Genomic DNA, 24,583 nt, shown 5'->3' on the forward strand with positions numbered 1-24,583 from the left:
TGGAAGCAGTGGTCTCCGGAGGAGAAGTGTTAAAGTGGAAATGTTTAAACTGATGCGTGTAACTTGTAGCTGGTGTGAGTGTAGGACTGTCAGAGTTGTTTGGCTGTCAGGTGGGATGGGAATCAACTCAGAAGAAAACCCCAAGTCTCAGTGTCTACACACAGGTCGCCAAGTTATAGTGCAGAGAACTCAGCAGCAACTCAGCTGACCAACCACTTGCCTCTATTTTAGTGTTGCCAAATTATTCTTTGAGCACTCTCTCTATTCATTGTATTGACTAGATGTCCACCAGTTGTAATGGGAGCTTAGACGCTTCTATATAGGGAAGTCTCAGTCTGTGAGCTGAATTCCACCATCACTGATTTGTCATGGTCTATCAGAGTGTTTGCTTTTGTTCACAAGCCTGAGCCCTTATAGGCAGACTGTTTTAGTTGTGGTCGCCCAGTAAATCTTTAGCAGAGTCAGGAAGAAGACCTCTTGACTCCTAGCCCTGCGTCCTGTCCACAAGATAATTCTGCTTGTCACAACATACTTAAGGGAAACAACAAGTTTTTAAATGTCAAATTCCATGCTGACCCTAAGCATGCTAGATGTTTGTGTATTTCTGCGGTCCACTTTACCCATAGGGATTGTTCCAAAAGCCCATAGGGATTGCTAAACGTGGAGGGCTTGCAAGCACATTTTGTTTCTTTAATTTCTTGGCGAAAAATTGGCCAGCGTGATTGAGTTCTAAGGGAATGTATTCTGCTGTCGTAGTGGTTTTAGCAGGGAGATTTCTGTTGCCCACAAAATGCAATCCTCATTTATGTAGCTTGTTGGGGTCGTTAACTTTGTTTGGTAAAGTTGTCCAGCAGAAAGGGAGGCCCTCTTGTGCCAGGCACCATGCGTGTTAGATTGCCTCCCCTGTGTCTGTTTCCTCCCGAAACAGCTAGTTTCTGCAAAGGTGTGGAAATCAGTGTGAATCAGTGTCTGATTCAGTCCTGCTGACGTTCGCAGCACCGAGGCGATGATCTAATACTACTGTGGAAATGAGCCTTTGGCTCACGTGTAGTCGAGACCCGTGAGCTGCCAAAGCAGAACCAGGCCCACTTACAGCATTGGATCTCTGGGAAGAGCTGCTTGCAAATTCTGTGTATTTGCAGTTAGATAATCATCACATTGGCCATATTGAAGCCATTTCCTATGGAGAATACAGAAAAGTAAGAGGAAATGCTGTAAATGCCAAGTTGACCTTACTGTGTTTCTTGATGAGATCAGAAAAGCTTTTACTCAGAGATCTCATTGCAAGTTGAAAGTCTGTTGATTTTGTTTGCCCATTTGATTTGGTGTGATTGTTCCGTAGCGCTTGCCATCCTTACTGAAGCATTCTCCTGCTCTACACCTTGCCTCCACTAGAGCGAGACTGCTGCAATGGCCTTGCGGATGGTACTGAGGAAGCTGCCATCCCACTCTGGGCTCTCAACTTTGCTGCAATTTTCACTGTCCTAAGAGGTGCTGGCTTTTGGTGGTGGTTCTTTGACTGGTCTTCTTGTGCCATCTTGCTATACACTTGTTAAACCTGGCTGAAAATACTTAATTTTTATTTCTCTGCTCCGTATCTTTTCCACTACAGGTATTTTCCCCTTCTGTCCTTAGCCAAAGTAAGACTTAGTCCTATGGGATGCTTGCTCCAACAGTGAGTTGTAGTTTCAAGGCCAAATGTGTGGTTTCTGCAGCAAGGTATTTTTAAATGAAGCAGGCCTGAGAAAGTGCTAAGAACTGTAATCGTTGTTGACGGAGAAGAAATGACAGAAAGGGGACACTACGGAATGTCTTCTCTTGAGCCGGGTATTTTGTCAGAAATAGCCTGTGTCCTCAGTTTAAGAAAAGCTGTGCGTGACGGCAAAATGTCTTTTGTGTGGTAAAGTGTTTTTTATTTTAAATGAATGCTGTTGTACACTAAACCTAGGAAATGGATTAGCAAAGAAAACAGATCATTGGAGCTTAAGGCAGCTTTACATTTGGACAGCTTCTCCATTAATATCATTTGCCTACAGAAGAAGGCAGTGATGTTCGTGGGTGTCTTAACCCTTCTTGCAGGGGCAGAAGTCTTAGCTGATGTGACAGTCGCCACCACTGCTGAATGTTAAGGATTACTTCTTGGTGCTCGACCATCGTGCAGACTGCAGCGCGCTCAGAGATAAAGCAGAGTTCAGTATTAAGTTATCAGACTTGTTTAGAAAGTATTTCTTTTGAAATGGGCTGCTGTGTTGCGCCAAGTGATTCAGCACAGTTTGAGCATTTCCTCCCCTGGGTAAATTTTAGGTAAATTTCAGTGTGATCCCCTCAGATGAGGGCTGCCCTCATTTTGAACAGGCCTTTGATTTATAGACACTCACAGGCCAGTAATATTGGTCCTCTCTCTAACGTAAGTTGAGGTTGAGCTCCAGAGGACAAGTAGAAATTTCCTACTTCCAGGTTTTCTTGTTGTTTTTCTTCCTAATCTGTCATTTTTTGGAGGTTGTTTCCTGTTATACAGATGTGCTCTGTAGGCACGGGAGACCTCAGGGAGAGGTTTGGCTGTCCACTAGAGCGGCTGGCTGGCGTGCTTGCTGGAAAGGATAGAATTACGGCCGCTGTGGTGGAGCTTCTGGAGGGAGGTTTGTGGGGGTGTCAGCAATGCCGTTTCAAATGCACGTGGACTCTGTAATTGTGGAATAAAAATGAGAAAGGGAGAGGAGGGCCTGCTAATTACTGATAGTAATGTGAGTTACTGTGTGTGCAGGGATCCCAAGAGGTCATTTTCTATGTTTTTTTCCTTTGGAATCTTTCTGTCAAATGCATTCATTATAAATATAAGCCCAGACTTCTGATCTGAATCTGAACAATCAGTATCAGTTTTTAGCAGTTTTGTTTTCTGGCTTTCTTGGAGATATAGCTGTTGTTTAAATGGTGGTTTCTGAGCACATCTTCTAGCTTCAGGGTCTGACAGTAACAGGACACAAGGAAAAAAAAATAAGGGGAAGTATGGTTTAAGTGCTCAAATTTAGATCCTTACAATGCTTTTGAAAGTGAGACTTAACATGTTGCTTTCTCTTAACTGTTATTTCCCTGATTTGTAGAAGGCTACAAATACCACATTCCCCCATGTATTAATGTGTTTTAAATAAAGCACTGACATGGCTGGCAACATGTTTCAGCATTTGCCTGATCTCTTCCTGAAATAATGTCTGTCTCAGAAGCACTGTGAGGATAAATGAATACAGTAGAGGATGTTGTAGGTTGCAGAAAGTGTGGTATCTGAGAATTCCATAGGTAAGTAGGTACCTGTATCATATTCATCTAAGAATTTGAGGACTTTTTAGTCTGTTTTCCAAAGAAATGAGGCTTATGCTTCTTTTTTAACTTCCTGTCAAATGTGATCAATATATATATATCTAGGAAGCGAGATTTCATTAGTTTTGCTGCTCACAGAATAACTTGTGGGGCATTTAGAGTCTGAGCCGAAACTTTTCTTATTTTAGATTTACGGATGCTGTTGTATAAACTTTGGGATCAGCAGTGGTGAGCACTTAGGATGGCAATAAGGAACAAGGCGTATCGTTCCAGCCTCTCCTTCGTGTTTTGTGAATAGCACCGTGTATTTGAATTTCAGAGAGAGGATTAAACCAGCAGAATGATTGAGAGTTTGTCCACTGATCTCTTCCAGTAGCAGCTTTACTCCGTGAAGAAATGATACTTGGAGTGAGATCTGGCTCATTTCTGTTTCCCTTATCATCCTTTACACGCTTACTTTTCATGCAGAGCAAGGTCCTATGCCATTTTTCTGTGGCTCTGGGCTTCCAGATTCATCACCTCAGCTCAGGACAGGTTTTTGGTCTTGCTTTGCCCCTAGCTACTGGAATTGTTTCCCACTGTTTGATGTGAATTCTAACTTCCCCCTAAAGGCGTCTGGATTTTCTATTTTATAAACCTGTCCTAAATTCCATTACCTGTTTCCTTAATGAAGCCTCCTGCACCTAAAAGCTATTTAACCACGTAAACCTCACAGGAGACAGTTCAAGCACCTGTATTATGCATGTATTTAACTTAAGTTAATCATCATCTTCATCTTTCCTAGCCAGATTCTTAAACTGGTCATTGCAGAATGCTGGATGTTTTTATGGATGCTTTGCCTGGTGTCATGGAGCTAAAGCTAAAAGCACTAACTCAAGCATAAAAAGATGCAGTAATTTTTCTCCTTTTCTTTTGCAGTGCAATTTTCCAGAGAACCAGGATGGCTAGAAGGCACACTAAATGGCAAGAGAGGACTTATTCCACAAAATTATGTTCAGTTTTTATAGCTTTGTGCATTGAACGCCAAGAAGGTGTACATGGTATCCATGGATTTTTGTTATAGTCACTTCTCTCTACTTTTGTGACTGCTTTTAATCAACAAAGAGCCTGACTATGGGTTGCAGATCCTAATCTGTATAAAGACATTAAGTGTTGCCAAATATGAATTACAAAAAAAGATTCTTTAAGGGTTGGAATGGGTGGGAGAACAAGAAAGGGGGACGGAGGGATAGGTAAATTTTTTAACAGGGGGCTTTTTTCAGTTGCAAAGAGCAGTAGTGGTATGTGTGTTTGCAAGATAAGTAGCATTTTAAGTCAAGTATTTGGTTGATCTGTGACTCAACTATCAGTTGAAGATTTTTATGAACTTAGTATCCTGGAGATTATGCATCTATAACCAGCATTTTTACAGAATATTATTTGGGTTTGGAAAATACTGTTGGATAAGAAAAGCTATCATGCTGACAATTAAATTATATTTCAAAGTGGAATAGACAGTACGGAACAGACACCAGTAAGTAAAATAATAGGTATCAAGACATGACATTTTTTAAATGTCTTCAAAGAACACATTTGTTTATGTTGTGTGTATGATTTCATTTATTTTATAAAGGTAAGACACATGAACTTTTATTACAGGCTCCTGTATGGCATGGTTCCTTTGCTACTCAAAAATACCACCGTAAATGAAATAAAATGTTATTTGCTATTTGACCTAAGTCATTCCTATGTTGGAGAATATTTTGCTCTGGTTCTGTAAGTTATGACGTGAAGTAATTATTGGCAGCTGTACGCAGCCAGCCTCAAGCAGGCTCCAGAATGAATGGGGAACTTGCCTCACTTAAAATAGGCAACTCTGCAAGCTCAAGCCAAAAGAAAAAGAGACTCTTTGGCTATGATCCTTGTGCATCCTGGAGGCATCTTGCCTTTTATCTGTTGTCTGTCTGTCTAGCTCCTCCTCGAGCTTCCCGTTCTTCCTCCCCTGTAATTGTCAGTTGTAAGGTCTTAACAATACTTCCTAGCATCAGAATCCTCGCGTAGCTGCCTGGTAGTCTGTAGAACTATTTGAGTAGTGAGAGAGTTGTCTGTGGTCATAGAAAAAGCTTCCAGAAATCTTGTGGTGTATAAATCTGTGCCTTGTGATTAAAAAAAAAAAAGAAAGTTACATGCAGTTTATCACTGATCTTTGTATTTCTCTCTCCTTCAAGTAAGACCCTCTGGGAGGCAGGGGAGAGATGCAGGACTATGTGATGGGATGACACGCTAATACAGGCTCACTTACTTGTTACAGTGGACTGTGAGGATTTTGAGTCATTTACTGCACATATACTTAGCTTGCAAGTTTTCCTAACTAATGTGATTAGTAAACCAGTTAATGGTTAATGCTGCCTTAAGGTTGGGATGGCTTCCCTCCCCCGCTTAAGATTTAACTCCATACCATTATTCTGTCCCTTTGCCCAGACTGCATACACCATTGGCGTATGCACAAATCACTTCCAGATGGAGCAGGGGTGGGCCAAGTCAGTACAGCTCTCCAGCACTAAACCTCAGAGCTTGGAGGCGTTTCGTTTGGTGTATTCGTGTGGTATTTGAGCAGCGACTCGCTGCCATACAGCTTTTGGGCAGTTCTTGCCTTGGCAGAGTGGCTAAGTGACCCAAGCACTGAAAGTGCCTTTTGGACTTCCGTGAAGGAGATCAAGTTCTTTAATTTGCGCCTTGACTCAGTTATTAAGGGAACAGTTGCACCAGTACGTACAGCACCGGATTGCAGGTTTCCTTACTCAGGTCTGTGCGCATGGCAAAGCGCTGTTCTGGCTGGGTAGCGTGTCGCCTGGGCCCACAGCGCATTTGTGGCCTTAAAGAGTCAGTCTGGAGGCAGGATGGTATTTGTGTGGGCAGACTCCATTTTCATGGCTACCTGTTGGTGGAAAATGTTGAAGGACGAGGGAGAATGTGAATCTTTGGTGTTAGCCTAATAGGCGTGGCAGCTAGGTGTGTGCTGGCTCATCAGATAGCGAAGCTGTGGTAACTTGAAGCTTACAAGCTTTGTAAGTCGCTTCTGTTTGTTTTGTTGTTGTTTGAAACGTGCAGTGCGGGTTTGATCTTGTTCTGGCTGCTGCCTTCCAAAATTCTCAGTGTATTATTTCTCAGCTCTAGCTTTGTGGTTTGGTTTGGTGTTGTTTTTTTTTTTTTTCCCCCTTCCTTTTAACTGAGGTGGTTTACAAAGGCAGAATATATAGAGAAGGAATAAAAGACAGCATCTCTTCCATCCAGTCCAGTCCTGTGACCCTGTTTGTTTGCTTTTGGGCGAGATGTTTTGAGACTCCTGTTACTTCTAGAGCCATGCAGAACCCAAACAAGAAGCAAACTTTTCTACTAAGAAGTGAATGATGATACACTGAGCAGAAGTAATACTAATCCAAGCTTTCTCACATCCTAGACATTGTCTAAAGGCAGTGGTGTGAGATGGGCCAGATCAGATCTGGCTTTCAGGTTAACCACGCTGCCTCTTGGGAATTTAGTTGTGGTAACTGCTACACACTGTACGGGTTTCCGCATCAGCCTGGTCATACTAATGCCGAGTACAGACTTGAGTAGCCACGGCCCATCTCACTCTTCATCCTCACTGCTGAACAGTACTGTAAACAACGCCCTCGTACTGACTGCTTGGAAGTAGAGATTAAAGGATGCTAAAAGTTAAAAATCATGCAAAGTCAGGCCCCTTTCCATCTGTTGGGCATGCCCCTTGTCTGTCTTTTCCATGGCTTGGTAGATTTTGGAGTCACGCACTGTTAACTCGAGGCAGGAAGGCGGACAGGGACTCAGTTGTGGGGAAAGGCAGTCGAAGGGCTCTTCTGGCCTGGCAGCAGGAGCGGTCGTCCTCCATCGGTCTGGCCTGACTCTGTCCTCCTATGGGGAACTGCTCTCATGTCACAGCTGGGGGTACAGGATCAGCTTAATCCTCACATTGGGTTCCCCCTCCCTTGATACGCGCTGGTCACTGCATAGAGGCACGTACTGGTCGGTTTTCAAAAGCTGAGACTCCTGGTAGTGAATGCGTGACACGGGCTGAAAATTAGAGAGGGTGAATTAGGAAAAAAAAAAATATTTGTGCTTTTTTATGCAAAATGACATTTGCCTTGCCATCACTGCGGGGCTGGAGATTGAATCCCTCAGCCTGGGGATTAAGGTCGAGTGTGTGTTTGCTGAATAATTAATGGAAAAGCTGAGACTCCCGACTAGCTGGGATCAGTTGGAATTTACAGTCTGCGTTAAGTCACTGGACAGTGTGCAGCTCTCTGCCTTGGCCGGGCAGCATTTTCACTCTACTGGGTGAAAACCCCCAGGTTTTCAGGCTGCTGAATGTTGTTAATCATTGTCCCAGCTGATCTTCATGGCCCGTTTCCTTCTGATGCCCAGTCTTTCATCAGGAGTGAAAGAAGAACCTCAGAGGCCGCTTTATCTGCCCTGTAACGAAAGTTAAGTGTTCCTGCTACCATGCTTACAGCTTTTGCTAGCTGAGCCTCTGGAATGGTATCACCGAAAAGACGCGGGGAGGAACTTGCCTTTCTCAACGCTGTGTTCCTTGTTCTCCTTCTCTTAACCCATTTCACAATTCTTACCTGGTTTGCAATTTAAAGAGAAAAGTTGCTGACAGAGGGCTTACGTGGGCTGTAAATGCGCCGGTACTAAGTGCGGCTTAACTGAATGTCTCTGCTGGAGTTTCACCTTTGAAGCTGAATGTGCCTTGGACATCATTTTCTACATCGGCGTTCCCTCCGTGAGTGCAGTAACCACAGGTAAGCACCAAGTAACCTTCATCCTACTGACATCTACAGTTAAAGTGTTCTTTCAAAAACCTTACGGCATGGCCTGTTTTACCTGGCACAGCCTTTGACATGAAAGGGCATTTTTTTCTCTCCTTTCTATCTTAGTAATATTGTACTCATCATAAACTCCCAGTCGTTGTAGATACCTGAAAGAAAGCAGTGTCCCAGCTTGAGGTCAGATAACAAGTTTTGTTATGTTTTTAAGTAGCGAGAGCATTTTCTTATTTCTAGAACAGCATATGACAGATACATCTGCTTGTAAACATATGGGAAATTTTTCTTAACACTGCTGATCCTCTACTATTCTTTCCTTCTGACAATTCAGCAAACAGAAGGCAGGTGCAAAGATTTTTGGCAATAAGAAGTTTGTGTAACTTGTTATTAAAAAACCCAAATGCAATTAAACGGTGGCCTTCCACCACAGACCTCGCTTCGTGCAGAACTTAGCGGTGAATCTTTGAGGTTAATAAGCGCACAGAACAAACGAGGACAGAGTTGTATTTCCCCTTCTAACTATCTTACTATTATTACAAATGGAAATGACCTGACCCTGAGAAGGCGGTTTGATTCAGTCACTGGGGAAACCTTGTGTAGGTAAAACAGCGAATCCCTATTTCCATGAGAGGAATTCTGGCTTTGGTCAATGGTACAGCAGCTCTGGGTTAACTGAAACGGGGAGCCAGATGTGTCTGGCTGCTGCAGGTTGCTGGGTTTGTTTCTCTAAGCGGGATGTAGCTCGTGCCCACGGCAGCGGCAGCACCTCATTCGGCAGGCACAGGTACCCAGGTTAAGTGAACCAAATTCCTCATGGCTGGGCGTTCCTTATTCTAGAGCGTGGGCAGCTGCTCTCTGGCTGAAGCCATCGTATGCGCTGCGTCATCCAAAGTAACAGAGCTTGATGAAACCAAATTTCTAGACATATGAAGAAAGATGTCACACTACACTGACAGTTACTTACGTTACTTAATACCGTTTCTAGATGAGCAGAAGCTTGTCTCTAAGGATATCACTGCACCAGCACCTATCTGAGATTAAAATGCAAGAAATACTTGCAATCAAACCAGTTTAATTCATGTATATTTGTACAATTTGTATAAAAAAAAACCAAAAAAAAAAGAAAAAGAAAAATAGGTACTTGCAGACATTAACATAAAGACCAAACAATATTTTCTATTTATTTAAAAAGCTTTAAACATACAGAAGCAAACCCCTAATTATAAATGCATCATTATGCATAGATTTTACTGTTTACACCATACTGCTGGCTGCTTTTATTTTTCATCCAGGAATCTAGTTAAACTCCAAGAATTCTTAAACATTCCTCTGAGCTTCCTGGCCTCAGAACTGCTGTCTATCTTATCAAGTCATTGACCTCCAGCTGAAAACATTGCTCTAAAAAAAGAAAAAGTCAAATCTTTAATAAACAATTAAAAGTGCATTAACTGTAGAATTGTTTAATTTCATAAATGTTTAAACAAGTCAGTGAAAAACACCACCCTGTGAATTAGCTTTTTGCATTATTGATTGTAAGGTATCTTTTTAATAAGATTTTGATATTGCAAACTTTAGTCTCTTCTATTTTATGTCGCGCAACTGTTCAGTCGCACGATGTGTAGTATTCCTGAAATACCCACTGTAGTACATGAACACTATTTTACATTTTTAACTGTGTATACAATGCTCTTGCTGTATATCCCCGTTCCTTCTTACAACAAAATAATTTAGCTCAATGAACAGAAGCCCACTTCTAAAAGGTGTTTTAGTTTGCCTTGTATTTTGCAGGAGACAAATGCCTATTTCACTCTAAACAAATTCCAAAGAACGTAACTTCCTGGTAGCTAAAACCTAGGGTTGTTTGGTTTGGTTTTTTTTTTTTTGCTGTACACAGGTTTAGGTAAAAAAAGTGATGGCTATTCTGCTTAGGTGTCCTTGATAAGAGAATACTGCCTCTTACAACATCTATATCCAATTGTATCTATTACTTCAATGCTCTCTAGCAAAAAATAATCAATGAATGGTTTCATAAACAACAGGTGATTAAAGTAAAGGATTTATTATAATCTGCTTACAGTTGTTTGCAAAGACAGACATACGTTTTTGCATAAAGATATAAATTGCTTTTTAAAACTAATTTAGTGTGTTTAATTATATGAAGTTTCTGTGAATTATGAATTGTACCAAACCAAGATTAAAAGTAATAAGGTACAAAAATAGGAGCAAACAGACAACAATTTGGACTGGGACAGGCATTTAACAGTGAAGTGTAGAATATGGCTTTGCTATTTTAATCAAGCAAAGTTACTCTGAGACAGAAAAGGAGGCAGTAACTTTGTTAATATAAAAAGCTGCTGCAGACTGTATTCACCCAGAACCTGGCTTTGAAATTTTTTATTTTAGACGTTAAAAAAAAATGTAAATGAAAAGATGGATGTATGACTGTGTCTTTACTGTAAACAACCAGTCTGCATGCTGTGTATCTCACGTTGGAAGTTTGGCTTTCATATTGCTGTGCAGGTCAGTAGTTAAAGATCTGCCTATGAATTAGACTTCCAAAATGCAAATAATATATGTATGTATATATTTATATATAAAAAACCCTCTCTGAATACAGTCTTTACAGGTTACCCTTTGCATAAGGCAGGTGTCATTTAAAAAGACAAGTAGCACTGACTGTCTTCAGTGCACCAAAGCGCACCTCAAAATTTGGACTCCGAAAGGGTGGAGGATTCTTGATTCGACCACCGTGTAAAAGACGTTGTTGCATTCTGACCGGCCAAGGGACAAACTAGAGCTCAAAAATGCCAGTGGCACCCGGAGAGGACGCTATAGATTAGGACTCTGAAAAACTATTCTATTTAAACATGAGCATGTGGTAGCAACAGTTGAGCCTCAGAAAAGTTCTCCTGTCCTCTATTCTACTCCAAAATTTTGTATTTGCTTATAAATTGTGAAATAGTGAAAATCACCTCAAAAATTTTTTTTCTTTGCAGTCTTATTCTAGAGAAAACATTTTTGAGACAAAATCAGACCAACTGAGTTGAACTTGTAGTGTGAATATTTGTCTTCTCCGACGTATTCTGATTATTACAAAAACGCTTACAAAATTACATGCGGTTTTAGTTTATCACCAAAAATTCTACTCAGCTAATCTGCCCTTATCCGTACCTTACTATCCCTCTCACCAGTACAAATCTGTTCAATATACTTACTGTAATGATCTGCATGTTCCCTTCATCATAATCAGAAATCGCTCTCCCCCATCTGAAATAATAATCTGACCTTTTAAGATGTTTTCTGTATCCAGTACTCAAAGGAAAAACAAACAATCTGGGAAACCTTAATAAAAAAAGAAAAATCATTCAACATCTTATTCACCCCCGTTCCCCTGAGAGAGAAAGGGAATAGAGGGCAAGAACTCACTACATCATTAAGCTGGCAAAAGCTTTGGAGAGACCGTAATTTGTCTTGTTAAATGAAACCTTCGTAAAGTGGCAAACACAACATAGTGTAGTTCCCGACAGAAATATGAAGCAGGATTTCTAAGATGTGCTCAAGTCACATACGCTTGCAAGCGAGACAAAAGGGAGAGAGAGAGAGGGAAACAGAAAGGCTTAAATACAACTGAAAAGGTTAAGTGTGGTTATTTACAACAGATACTGTAGGATGGTAAATTAGATATGATGCTAAAAAAGGCACAGCTTTCCCTTTCTTAAATACACTGTAAACGGTTCATTATGCATGCAGAACATTTCACTTTACAAAAAAATTACCTTGTTTGTTTAGACAAAGATAGTACTTAAATAGTCTCCAGCAAAATAGAGTTCTCTCAAAAATACTTTCCCATTCATCCTATTAACCATTAAAGATTTTTTTTTTGTCTCATTTACAAAAGTTCCTTACACCTTATTTCAGGTCCTTCACAATTTATACATACAGCAATGTACAGTACAGCAAAAGACTGCAAAAAATTATTTGTAAAGCCAGCACAATAGATACTATAAATTGATACCAGGGCATTTGTTTTCACATCTTATCCTTTTTTAATTAAATAGTAAATGGACACTTAACACAGTGTATATCACCTATGATGGGATAACATGGGATAACAAATGCCACAGGTGGGGATAACAGAGTATTCCACACCAAATGTTCTGTTATTACTTTACACGTTAGGGTTTGTGTGTGTGTGTGTGTGTGTGTGTATATATATGTGTGTATATATATAGTTTTTGTTTGTTTTTTTTTTTTTTTACAAGAAAAGAATATTAATGCCCCATATTGACTTTACGTTTTATGTGCAAACCCAGGGTAAGCTTTAAAAAGTTCTCATTAGTTCTCGAACCCTTTTAAAACAAGCAAACAATACCAGAAACTACATGGCATATTTAAAACTCCATCTGTTAAAATATCAAAATCAAAGAGTTATTGACTAGATATGGCTTTTCATCCAGAGGAACAGGAACATTTTCTAAGTGTTTTAGGGCTATGGGGTAATTTCCAAACATCTAGGTCTTGCCAAATCCAAGTCAACTGCTTTCCATTCCCCAAACCCTTTGTATGATTTTAGACTATTCAGAGACTGCTGAACAAGTGTAAATAGCATGTTTAAAATATGGTTTCTTGGGTCCTTCATGGGTGTGGAATAACACAGGGAAACTTAAGGCAAAGTTCTTCCATTTTAAGACATTTTCTATCACTTCCTGTGAAAGTACAGGGGCTTGGCATTCCCAGATTCCACCTTTGGTAGCTGGTCACTGATGATTTCCACCAGCATGGCTGGAAACTCTACTTTCAGTGCCTGAGACTCTCGGAAGGTGTAGAAACAGAATTCCAATAAGTCACTAACAAGCTGAAACACAGAAAGAAACACCTTTTAGGAAAAACACCAGAGAATTTTGCATGCAAACAACAGCTTACAGGTAATGGATGATTACCAAGAAATGGCATCTTACGCTGACTTAGCAGTCCATTTGCAGGGGTTAAAAAGCAAACAAAAGAACTCAAATCCCAAAGTGCTACTTAACTTGTTAAAACTCATCGACCTGGGAACACCTGAGATACCACAGTTTTGATTTTTCAGCCTGACTGCACTTTTTGTTTCCACTAACAGGCAACTGGCCACCATGAAAACTGTAGGTACTCAAGGTCTATGAAAATAAAGCCTTCAGCCCAGAGGGAAAAGATCAGCCATAAACTATTGTATCTCTAAATTTCAGCTGGGTACATGTTCATTAAATCAGATTATTTGATTAATTTCAGTGCACCCTTCAGGGGCCACAACCTACAACTGCCAGAGCAACTGGTGGTTTCACCTCAACAACAACATGAACGCTGCGTCACACCGTAGCACGTCAGGTTTTATAGCATCACAGTCCCAATGAAACTGCTCATCTGATAAAGCATTTCTATTTATATAGAAAGGTATTTTTAATACACACAGCCCAAACTTTTTTTCCTCCTTACTACTCATTAAACTGTAGAGGCAATATTTAGGGAAGTATTTCTTTTTGAAAAAACAAACAAAAACCTGAAGTTCTCTATTTTTGTAGCAGTGGCTAACAGCACACTTGTGCTTTCTCTCAGTAGGTTAAACACAATGCTGAGAATTTTAAAGATAAAAATTTCTAATTAGCTCTTCAGTGACAGAGAAGGTTTTCACAGGTGCAACCGTATCGTAGTTCTCCCAAATGGCAGCTGACGGCCATTTTGTAATCCCAATGAATGTGGTCTCCAGCTGTCAGGGGAATGCCAGCTGAAGTACCGAACAGCACACGGGTACCGTGAGCTTTTTGGTGGGTGGAAAAAAAACCAGCATGTCTTCAAAGCACCAATAAATTTAGACGACTTCTACCTTGTCTCAAGTTGTGTTGTTCTCATTTGTCACAGAGCTTCGCTTTGGTCTACGTGTGATGGGAAACTTAATCACACTACAAGAACGAACATTAATTTTGGCTTTTGAGCGTTTTAATTTGTTTTGTCTCTTGTTTTGCACTATTTTCTCCACACAAAATTGCAAACTGCAGCTTATCTTTGCTATAAAGCAACACACCGCTAGAGCGAGAGAATCGTGAAGACAGGACGACCTCTCCCAGCATCACTGCTCATGGAATTACTTCTCTTAACGATGGCAAAGCAAACTCGTGGCTCTACCTACATGCATGTGGGCTTTTGCTGGGTTAGTTTTACAAAGTACTTTTGATACAGTTGAGGAATACTTGTTCATGACCTTTAGTAGCAAGAGAATGTTATTCCAAAACTAGGTTTTTTGCTTGCTGTGATCTAAGTGAATCTCCTAAAGCCTTACGGTGGGGTGGACCCTTTGCAATCTTTAAGAAAAACACATCGCAAGTCAGTCAAGAGGCAGAGGCCAAGTCCACTTCTGAGGCACTGGTGAACGAAGTGCATCTAGGTTTCACTTAGCATATTAATTTCCATTGATTTAATCAAATTACGGCATTGTACAACTGAAGAAAAAACAGAGCCTCTGCTGTTTATAAACTCAAAAAAAGTTATGCACAACTTAATTTTGGTGCCTTATGGCCTTGCAAAGGACTTAAACCACTTCTGCTTGTGTAGGTTATCAAACACAAGTTTGTCGTTTCAATTCTTAACACGTGAAGTTGCACTCTACAGTAAAGCCCTTGTTAAAGACAGAATAAATAAAAGCGGGCTTCTGGAAAGCAGAAAACGAAATAATAAAAAAAACCCCATACAGGTAGCAACAGGCTACTGTGCTGCAGCGCCGTACCTTATTACTTATTTTCAGGACTTCCTCAGCTTGTTCTTGCAAACACACAAGCAATCTATGAACAACGCAGAGAAGCGCCAGGATCACTCCAACACATGACTTTCTGCTACGAAGCACTACACGAGTCTGTTTGCTGTAGTTGATTCCTGATGATCCGGCATGTCATGAGGCAATGCTAACTAATTAAACGGATGCATGCTAAATAAATAGCATAGACATAATTTGGTTTTCAAGGGTGGGGGGTGAAAAAGCTGATGTTCAAAGGATTACTTTACCCATTAGGAGGAGGTTGCTCCTGCATACACTGTGTGCCGAAAATATTCCAAACATAACACAGAGCCAAACAAAGTGAGGGAAATTCTCTTGGAATAATCACCACTACCTCCTCCTCCCTGCCTCCTTCATCAAATACCGGCGCCTAAGCAAACTAAGCCTTGCACCCCAACGCGCCCTTGGTAACGACCTGACGAGCGTGCTGCTTTTCCTAAACTTGACCACGCGTAGTTTCGCATCACTGAATATAAGTGAGGGGGCTGGAGCCACCTCTGTTGTGCTGCCACCCATCCCCACTGCGCTGATGTCGTGCCTTCCGCGCAATTCCAGCTAATTCCTGCCTCGTCGCACCCCTGTGAAGCCGCTGAATGCAGCGAGATTGGTATCACAGAAAAGCCTACCTGGAAACTATTAACTCTGCCGCCTAAGCAAGCTTTCAGTAGTATCATGAAGTACATACGTAAGTGAATATGTGGTCAAAAGAGGAAATGAAAAATAACGTTCATGAAGAGAGCGTGACCTATTCTATACATAAATGAGTTAGCAGTTCAGCGGGGGAAAACCAGGATGTGATCAAGGATACTATCGTAACGCAGCACATTCTGAGTCTCGCCACACGGGAGAAAAAGGTGAAGTTTACCCAGCAATGCAGAAGAAAATGCCTAGAACCCCTTATCGCGCAATACTTGGGTTCAGAGCCTTAAGGAGAGAGATGTATCCATATTAGATGACACCTAATTTGCTCTGCTAAAACTTTTGTTCCTCTCTTTCTTAAGCAAAGCTATCAACTTCAACATACGTGACAATAATCAATCAACTGCTTCAAGCGAAGGGGAGTACTGGGAAGCGCACCGCGCGTGTCGCAGGGAACACGGGGCTGCGGTCGGGCTCTTTTAACTGCAACCTTAAAAGCCGCGTGGCATTTGGGGCTGGGGAAGTATTTCTAGCGCTAATTTAAAGCAAAGAGGAATGAATGTGGGAGAACTGAAGGCCAGCTCAGTGGTACCACAACGTGAACAATGCAGTAAGGTCAGCCAGAGAAGCCTGCGAGACCGAGCCACCAGCGGTGCTGGTTTCTGCAGGCATCTGCTCATACATTTGCAAAGGTACCAACCCCCACCAGCCCAGCAGCCTTGGCATGAAGAGGCACTGGAGGGAATGAAAAATTCAGGTTTTGCAGGCAACGTTAATTTTGAAACCTGAGTACCTGCCTCTGCATCCCAAGCAACGTCCATCTGATACAGTTTTGATTTATAACAGGTAAATAATTTAGATAGTCTTTTGCTTTAAAAGTGCAGTTGCCTCTTCAGTGAGGAAATGAAAAAGTTCTGCTTTCCTTTGTAAGGCACAAGCTCTGTCACTGTGCTGACAGTGACTGATAGACCACAGGTTACCGGGGAGGTAACGCAAGCTACCCAGCACTTCTAAATTTGGCTTCTGAGTCCTCTAGCTCAAATATACCTCTGATTGTTCTCCAAAGGCTTGTAAAATCCCTGTGCTCTAAGATCTCCTGACTATGTTACACCTGACCACTTCTACCCCCATCTTCTGGGAGATTACACTGGAAATGCTGACGCCTCCTCCAGTACAGCAGTGTGAAAGGCAACTCTAATTCCGCAGCGGGAGCCAAAGCACCGCTGTTTGCACAAGCAGTGCACCAGTGGCCAGAAACGTGTTTACTTTCACAGTCCCCCGTTATTTCAGCTACAGAAGCAGGCTTCTGAAGAGCTACAGCTTAGCGGAGCGTCGACAGCGCAGTTAAGGCCGCAACTAAAATAATTCCCATTTCCTCGGGGTGCAACCAGGACATGGTTCTTACTGCTTCAGCAGGTAGTTGTTCAGCTCTGGAGCTGGGAATGAAACACAGCTCAGTGCCTTGGACGGCACTGCAAGCCCCGCTCTGCACCCGGGGGAATCGGGCCAGTGCTGGGGGACAGGAGCTCGGGTACCCCCTGCTTTGCCAGCTGGGTCCCGGGCATCTCCCAAAATGGAGACCGCAGCATCCCGGGTGGGCAGATACCGGTAAATAAATTAATATGAGGCGGGTTGCAGGGATGCAGACACACAGGTGGGGATTATCTCGCCCATGTCACCCAGACTGCTGTAAGACATGACAGCTCTTCTGCCGGCAAGTGGATCAGCTGTTAGCTATAACCCTTCACCACTTCAGTCATTAATTATGAAGCTTTCTCTCATCACTACCCTGCAGAATGTGCGCTGCGCTGAAACATTTTCAAGGCTACAGCAGTCTTAGTAACTCTGAGACTTTTCCTTAATCAATCTTTGCATCTGTATGCTGTATTAAGCAGCTCTGAGAAATAGGATTATTAATCAAACATCATTTTCTGTTATTAGGGTGGGGGTTCCACAAAATGGACTTCCTCACCCAACGCTGTTCTTTGCAAGTAAAAAAATGAACCCTTTAATGAAATCCCTGAAATTAAGACCATTACAGTGACCTTTGAGCACTTGCAGAATTTTTGCAGCAAAAATAATTGATTTTAGTTTGGCAGTCCCACCATGCCCTTGTATTTCCAGAAACAGTAAGAACTGTCTGACTTGCCAGGGCGCGCATTTCTGTGCTCAGTTAAGTTTTCTGACTTCAGAAATCTCTCACAATCTCCGAGTGTGGTATGAAAGCCCACAGTCACTTCTCCGCCAGGAGCATCTTTGCGATTAAGCCTACTGATACAGCAATTAAGACAGCAGTAGGGTAACAACACAACGCTGAGTAATTTCTTCCTATTATTAGCTACAGCGATTACTGTCAGAAACCTCAGTGTTCTCATGCAAAAACGACACTCCAAAAACTTTCTCTGTCCCTTCCAGGAGTGGGTCTCTGCCTGTGCCCCACAGAGCACGGAGCGGGCGTGTGTTGGGAGGAGGCAACCGTGCAGCTCTACACGATGCAACCGCGCAGCCTTGGTGGCTGCCTGCCACCGAGCCAGGCTCCCTGACAGGACGAGCTGCCGCCCGTCAGCTCAGCAGCAGTATTTTTGCCTCTCACTTTCAAAACCTGCGTGTTCCAAACGGCGCAGGAGCCTGCTGCCCCACTAAGGTAAGCGGCACAGCCAAGGCCGGCCAGCCTCCTTTCCCCCGGGGCAGCAAAGAGCCCTGGGTGAGTTTGGGACCGAGCACAGCCGAGGCCGGCCAGCCTCCTTTCCCCTGGGCAGCAAAGAGCCCTGGGTGAGTTTGGGACCGTTGCAGCCTCCCGCTTCAGGCTGCAGATACAAGGCCTCTCCTTCAGTAAGGTTAAGGAAAACCATTGCCAGCCAGGTCTTGATTATTCCATTACCACTATATTCTTTTTTTGCTCCCAATCCTATGAAAATCCCATGGTGTAAACTAATTATTATTCTGAGGGAAGTAAATTATTTCCCCCCCAGGACGGCTCACAGGCTGATTCTCAGAAGTACAGATGTCCTTTGGTGCCGCAGTGGCCAATTCTGAGCTGCTTATCAAATCTTGTATTCTAACCCAAAGAGTAAAACCTCCCACAAACACAGGGAAAACAAGGTAAAACCAAGGGATAAAGCCCCCGATTACACCTATGGAGCTTATTTACCTCACGCTAGCAAGGAGTAAAAGGTGGATAAAATGCATATGGATTAGGCACTAACAGTGCCTGACCGGAGCAAATGTGGAACCTAGTTCTGCCTGGACAGGAGCATATATCCAATTTAGGAACTGCACTCAGTTCTTTGGGTTTTCTTCATAAACACATGCACACCGAAACCACAGCGCTTGACACCTGGACATGACACGGAAGAACCCGAGTTGAACTCGTTTTGTATGCTTGGAGGATGTGTGCAAACCCACAGCAGCACACAGACCAACAGAGCACCCTCAGCCCTTTGAGCCAGGTCTCCCCTGCTCTTCTGTCAACAGTAGCAGGTTCTGCCCTCTGCCAACAAACACCTATTAACCTCAAGGAGAAGAGGTCCAACCATCACAAACTGAGCCAGATGACCCTCAGAGTAGCCCCTTGTCTACATGAGGGAGCTAGGAATCATTTTATCGCTTGACAGACGCGTATCAGCTGCTGCAATGCGCCCCCACGTGCACCCTCACATCGCTGCTGCCTTTGTAGGGGCCACACGGGGAGCAGGGACTGGACCTAACCGCTGAGTAAACAGAGGAAAAGCCTACTCCGAGAATCCGGGCACTGGGACTAGAGCAAGGCTCCACACAGCTCATCAGCTGTGGGACGCAACTTTGGCAGATCAATAGCAAGAGCAAGTGCACCCAAAGGTGCTGGCAACAGCTGAGGGGCTGCTCTGTGGCTTCATATCTGTGGGATTAAGCACCCACAGAGGGACGTCTGCCACCACCGCGGCACCCTGCAAACCTGCCCTGCAAGGACCTGTGCCCTTCCCACCGTCAGCTTTTTCGATGGGTGTAATCCTGGCGCTCTCAGCCTATGGAAAGATCCACCTCAGCTATAAAGTATTCCCTTCAGGAACCATAAAAAATTAATTATTCAGCAGCATGAGCCTTAAAGAATTTATTTTTGTTTGGCAGAAAATATCAACAAGCAAATGACAGTGCAGCGCTCCGCCTTGCCAAGGCGAGGGGAAGGTTCACATTAGGGTTTAATGTCATGGCACCGAAACAAAAGCCCTCTTAACTCAAAGTCTGTTTAGTATCAGCCAGATTGAAACCAAATTCAGCTTTTGTTCTGCAAACCGCCTAACCATACACTAACACTCTCTATATGAAACGAGGCTTGCCATGCAAGTTACAACCCTTCCTGCCAAAGCCAACAGGAGACGTTGAGGAGGATCCAAACGAAGTTTTCGATACCATGTGCAGGACATCTGTTTCTAATGTTCCTGCATGCCGTTTGTCTGATCACACAACGCAGTTCACCTACGTCCAAGTGCTGCATATGCATCTCTCCCCAAAATGCCCATGGCCATTCACAGGCACAAGACCAAACCTTTACGTCCTGGGTGGAGAGGTCGGTTGTCCTCGCTACGCTACCGTTCTCAACGCATAACGCTGCTCCCTGAAACGATGCACGCAGGCTGGCCGCAACAGTAGAAATACAATCCCTACAAGAAGGAAATGTGCTGAGCGTGTTGCTGCCCTCAACACCCCCAAAAGATACCCACGCTGGGGTCCCTCCGCACAAGCGAGGCTGAGCCACCGCACAACAGCAAGCACATGGCAAGAACCGGCGCCTCTCTGTCGCCTCACGCCACGGGAGGGGAAAGGCGCGCTGTGTAACCAGCACCTGCTCTATCAGCCACCGCTGCTTGCAGGCAGCACTGGGCAAGTAAAGAGCATTTCGGTGCACGGCCGCAGTGGCGCAGGCGACGGGGCAGCCTGCAGGCACGCTCCGAAGGCCGAGCGCGGGTGTGCGCGCACGTGGGCACGAAACCGTGTTTACCTGCTCTGCTCGGGATGCGTTTCGATTTCTCATTTTTCGGTTGTGCTTCTGGTGCTTTGAGGCTTTATGGATCATTAAATAAAGTTGCTGATTTTTTCAAATGCTTAAGTGCCTACCTGGCTTTCTTGAAAATGTCTTTTTTCCTCACCTCGGCACTTTTCTACCTGCACATATGTTCACCGTGTGGATGAATGATTTAGTATACCGAGCAATGTAAAACCACCTTGTTTGGGGGTTTGTTTTTTTTTTTTTTTCTTCCTCATATTATATAAGCCAAGCAGACTGTAATTTGATATTCCCATGCGCTTTACTTCACATGGTCCTCAGAAAGACTACCTAAAAATGAGGTTGATGAAAGCAAGTGTGAAGGTGCAAAGGAGCAGTATTTTTTATTGTTTACCACCACACTCAGGTAAAGTGAACTCCACGAATGACAAGATGCTGCTTTGCTCGGATGGAAAAGCTGGAGGAAGCAGGGGGGCTGAATAAGCACAAATTCTGTGCCGGTCCCTTCGGGCTTGCACTGCAAATGCCAATGCTGTGGCTACAGCAGCGTGTACACATGGGGCCTCAGCTCCAGTTAGACCGCTCAGCACCAAATATATTCTGATCCTCTAAAATTATGATGGGAGTAAGTTAAAAATACATAGGTGACAGCTGAAAAAGCGTTGCTCCTGCACTAAGGAATTGAGCGGAAAATTTGCATTTACATTGCTAGAACGGAGAAATTCTGCACTAACACGCGGTGGGGGGAGAAGAGTAATCCTCACTTCTCATTAATATCATCACCACTCTGAATTTATTCTGATGGATTTTGAAAACCAAAAAGTCAGTTTTAAAGAGAAAAAATAAACAAGTGCCTTTGTCCAACAAGCCTCCAGCATCGTCTGTGAAAGGAAGCACTGTTGGGCAGACAACCGGCCCTTTTAACCGAGAATGCTGACAATGGGACTTTCTTTAAAAAGTCCTTTGTCAGAAAGTGCTCTATTAAAACAAAAGTAATGTAAAAATAGCTTAATTAAAAATTAAATAAAATGCAAGAGCAGCCTGCTTCCTCTGGTTCGCCCAGCTCCCAATGGTTAATGCCGTGTTTTGGAAAATGTCTGTAGGACACGGTAGCATTCTCAGTAAGCGCCAGTCTGTCATCCAGTCACCTTAACCACACAAACACACCCATTTAAATAACAAATCGTAGGCACTGCCTATTCTGAAGAGGCTTAGAAAGCTCCATAAATGCAGGGGTTTGTTATGCTGCCCCGAGGTTCAGATGTGAATATCTCACAAATGATTTTATCACCCATCCCCTTTCTTTCCACTAAAACACTACAACTTCCTTTGCTGGCATGGAGCAAGGGAAACCCGATCCCTGAAGAATGAGCTATTACTGCAGTACTAATAATACTCTCCCTGCCTCCCACCAAGATTTGCAATGTTTTAATGAACAACAGAACAATATTTGAAAAATAATTCCATATGTACATTCTGTAAACAGACCTCAGGCTCTTATACGGATTTGACCTGAAGTGCACTGTACTGTAGTGTCTCTACACAAATGAAATTTAAGTCGAGTACAAAGAAGTACATTTACATGCAGGCTCTGAAAGCAAGTGCTGTAGGTTCTTCATGCAGCAAAGCTACTTCCCTGCCCACCCAGGATGGAATAGGATGGGTTTCTCCTGTGCTGCAGTTTACCTGTTGTTGCGGGGAGGTGGTCAGCACGTCCTGCTGGGCTCCAGCCTCTGCTCACAGGACCCCTCCTCTTTTGGACCCAAACACGACCGGAGGGTCTCCCTCGCTGGCCCCACCAGCTTCCCGGCACTTGCGCGCCACAGCTTTGGAGAGGGCGGGTGCCAACCCTGCTGGCCCCAGTCAAGGGGCTGGTGCCCAGGGCACACTCAGGGGCCACTGGGGAAAACCCCTCAGCTTGAGGAGACCATTACAGCTGGGCCACTGGCCCCCGCTCTGGGGATTCCAGGCTCCATTATGGAGAGCATGGAGAGACACCCCCGCTGCTGCTCAGAGCATCTGGAGAGGTAAATCTCCGCACTTGCCATTTTACTGGCTAGAACCAGGCTGCTCCCAACTCAACAGCTCAACCTGATGGATACCCCTTCCGAGATCGCAAGCTGGCCCCTCGCATGAGGCACCGACCACAACCCTTCAGAGTCACTCTGGGCTGAGGCACCAACAGCCTGGGTGCTTTGGGACTGAACTTCTAGTTTCCCATGTCCCTCATCCCATCTCACACCTGATGTGTGTCAGACAAACACCTCGCACTGGAATGAGACAGGGCAGTAGAAAAAACCTAACAGTACAGTGAATCTTATACTTGAAAAGCTCAATTGCAGCTTCAAATACCCAAGATGGCTCCAAGTTCTTAATACAAGGTCTTTTAAAGTCATCGTTATTACAATCCCAGCTGTAAAAGATCACCAAAAGAATTCAACACTTGCTAGCGCATTGGGCACATTAGATGCGCGACACACTAACCCGGCGCCTGTCATTGAGAAGCGGGATGCTCTGCGTGGCACGCTCGCGCGGTGTCTAACTGAGGTCACAGCTAACATCACTTCTGCTGAAGAGCCTCTGACCCCACTAATAGCTCCACTGACCATAAGTGAATCATTGGAGGAACACACAACCATTTAACAGAGGAGAAGGCAGCAGGACCCAGCCCTTAATGACTTATATTTTCTTATTTTACTTGGCAGTTGTCCTTAAATTCATCTAACAACTTCTCTCAGATGTTCCTTTAAAAAGAATTTTTTTTTTTTCTCCCTGTTAGTTAACGCAATTAAAGACTACTGGTTTACCTTAATGGAGAGATTTTTGCTTAACTTGTCTGCACTCCCTGAGGAGTTATACTTACATCATGCATGGAGTCAAGAAGTTTAGTCAGTTGGTAGAATCTCTGCCAGCTTTGCCCAGAGTTACTTGGACATTTAGTTACCATCTTCTTTAGTTCTTTAATGTAATTTGCCCTCATTTCTTCAAATGCAGCTTGGCTTTTGAGACCATCCTTGGGAACTGTCATTGAAAAGACAGTCTTATATTAATATTAACTGTATTGCTTATTCTCTCGATGTGCATACTTAAAAAAGTTACACTAGTTAATGGATGAAAGAATTAAACCTTTAAGCAAAGTCCATAATTTTACAGACATTGGTAAGGAATCAACAACATCATACAGATTTTCAAGTGATTCGAGCATCTTCTCCAGATCTGTGATTGCGGAAACTGTGGCAGAGGACAAGATAACATCTCAGAAATATGAGACATGCTAACCTCATGCTGAAACTGTTTTTAATGCAATCCAAACACACACACACACACACAAAAGGCAGATGGATCAAGGATTCTTTTTTTAGAAGTTGAAGACGTGATTTATCATTCTTGAATGATTCCCCACACTTGGCAGAGGAGGGGAAGGTACAGAATTACAGCTGTTATGAGAGGAAATGCCAGACCACCAAGTGACATGTTTTTATGCCACCAAGGAACATCTAAAATTTCTTTGAATGTTAGTGAGCATCTGGGTAACACCTAGAACAAACAGACCCATTATTCTGCATGAAACAGAGGACTATCTTCCAAACAGGCACCCTGACCCAGTGTTTGACCACAACATACAGTTGCAAGCATTTCCAGCGTCCTATCGAAGTTCCCATCTGCCAGAGGGATCATTTCACCCATGGGCTAAAAGTAGAGTTTTCTGATACTTTTTACTGTGACTGATATTAGCAAAGCCAATTATAAAAGCAAATACACTGTTTCTTTACAGACTGCAAACACCCTGGCACTCCAGCAGGTTCTGCCCCAACCAGGAACGGCTTAGAGGATCAGATCTCTAGGAAAACCCCAGAGATGTTATTAACAACACTAGACAAAATGTTCTGGTGTTTTAACACCTGGATTGGTTGAATTCTGCTTAACCATCAAATATTTTTCCGCTCTGCATCTCTTAATGCTGGTCCACAGAAGGAAAATGAAGTACTGCACTATACAGGAGTGAGTTTATTTTCTAAG

The 24,583-nt window shown here is 43.2% G+C and overlaps 2 protein-coding genes across 3 annotated transcripts in view; one reads left to right on the plus strand and one right to left on the minus strand.

The window, feature by feature from the left end:
* Positions 1-4,336, plus strand: part of ARHGAP10 (Rho GTPase activating protein 10) — a 123,297-nt gene extending 118,961 nt beyond the window's left edge. Inside the window, exon 23 of the mRNA XM_035899197.1 lies at positions 4,234-4,336. Coding sequence (XP_035755090.1) covers positions 4,234-4,322 — 89 coding nt within the window. The 3' untranslated portion in view covers positions 4,323-4,336. The remainder of the gene's footprint in view (positions 1-4,233) is intronic.
* An 8,501-nt stretch (positions 4,337-12,837) lies between these two features.
* The window catches only part of NR3C2 (nuclear receptor subfamily 3 group C member 2), a 208,062-nt gene continuing 196,316 nt past the window's right edge, over positions 12,838-24,583 (minus strand). For both annotated transcript variants that reach the window (XM_009643645.2, XM_009643646.2), the window contains 2 exons: positions 23,427-23,584; positions 12,838-12,993 (listed from right to left, as the gene is read on the minus strand). In XM_009643645.2, the coding sequence (XP_009641940.1) occupies positions 12,838-12,993; positions 23,427-23,584 (314 nt within the window). The remainder of the gene's footprint in view (positions 12,994-23,426; positions 23,585-24,583) is intronic.

Source organism: Egretta garzetta, unplaced genomic scaffold (assembly GCF_000687185.1).
Source record: "Egretta garzetta isolate BGI_Z169 unplaced genomic scaffold, ASM68718v1 scaffold258, whole genome shotgun sequence".
Lineage (NCBI taxonomy): Eukaryota > Metazoa > Chordata > Aves > Pelecaniformes > Ardeidae > Egretta > Egretta garzetta.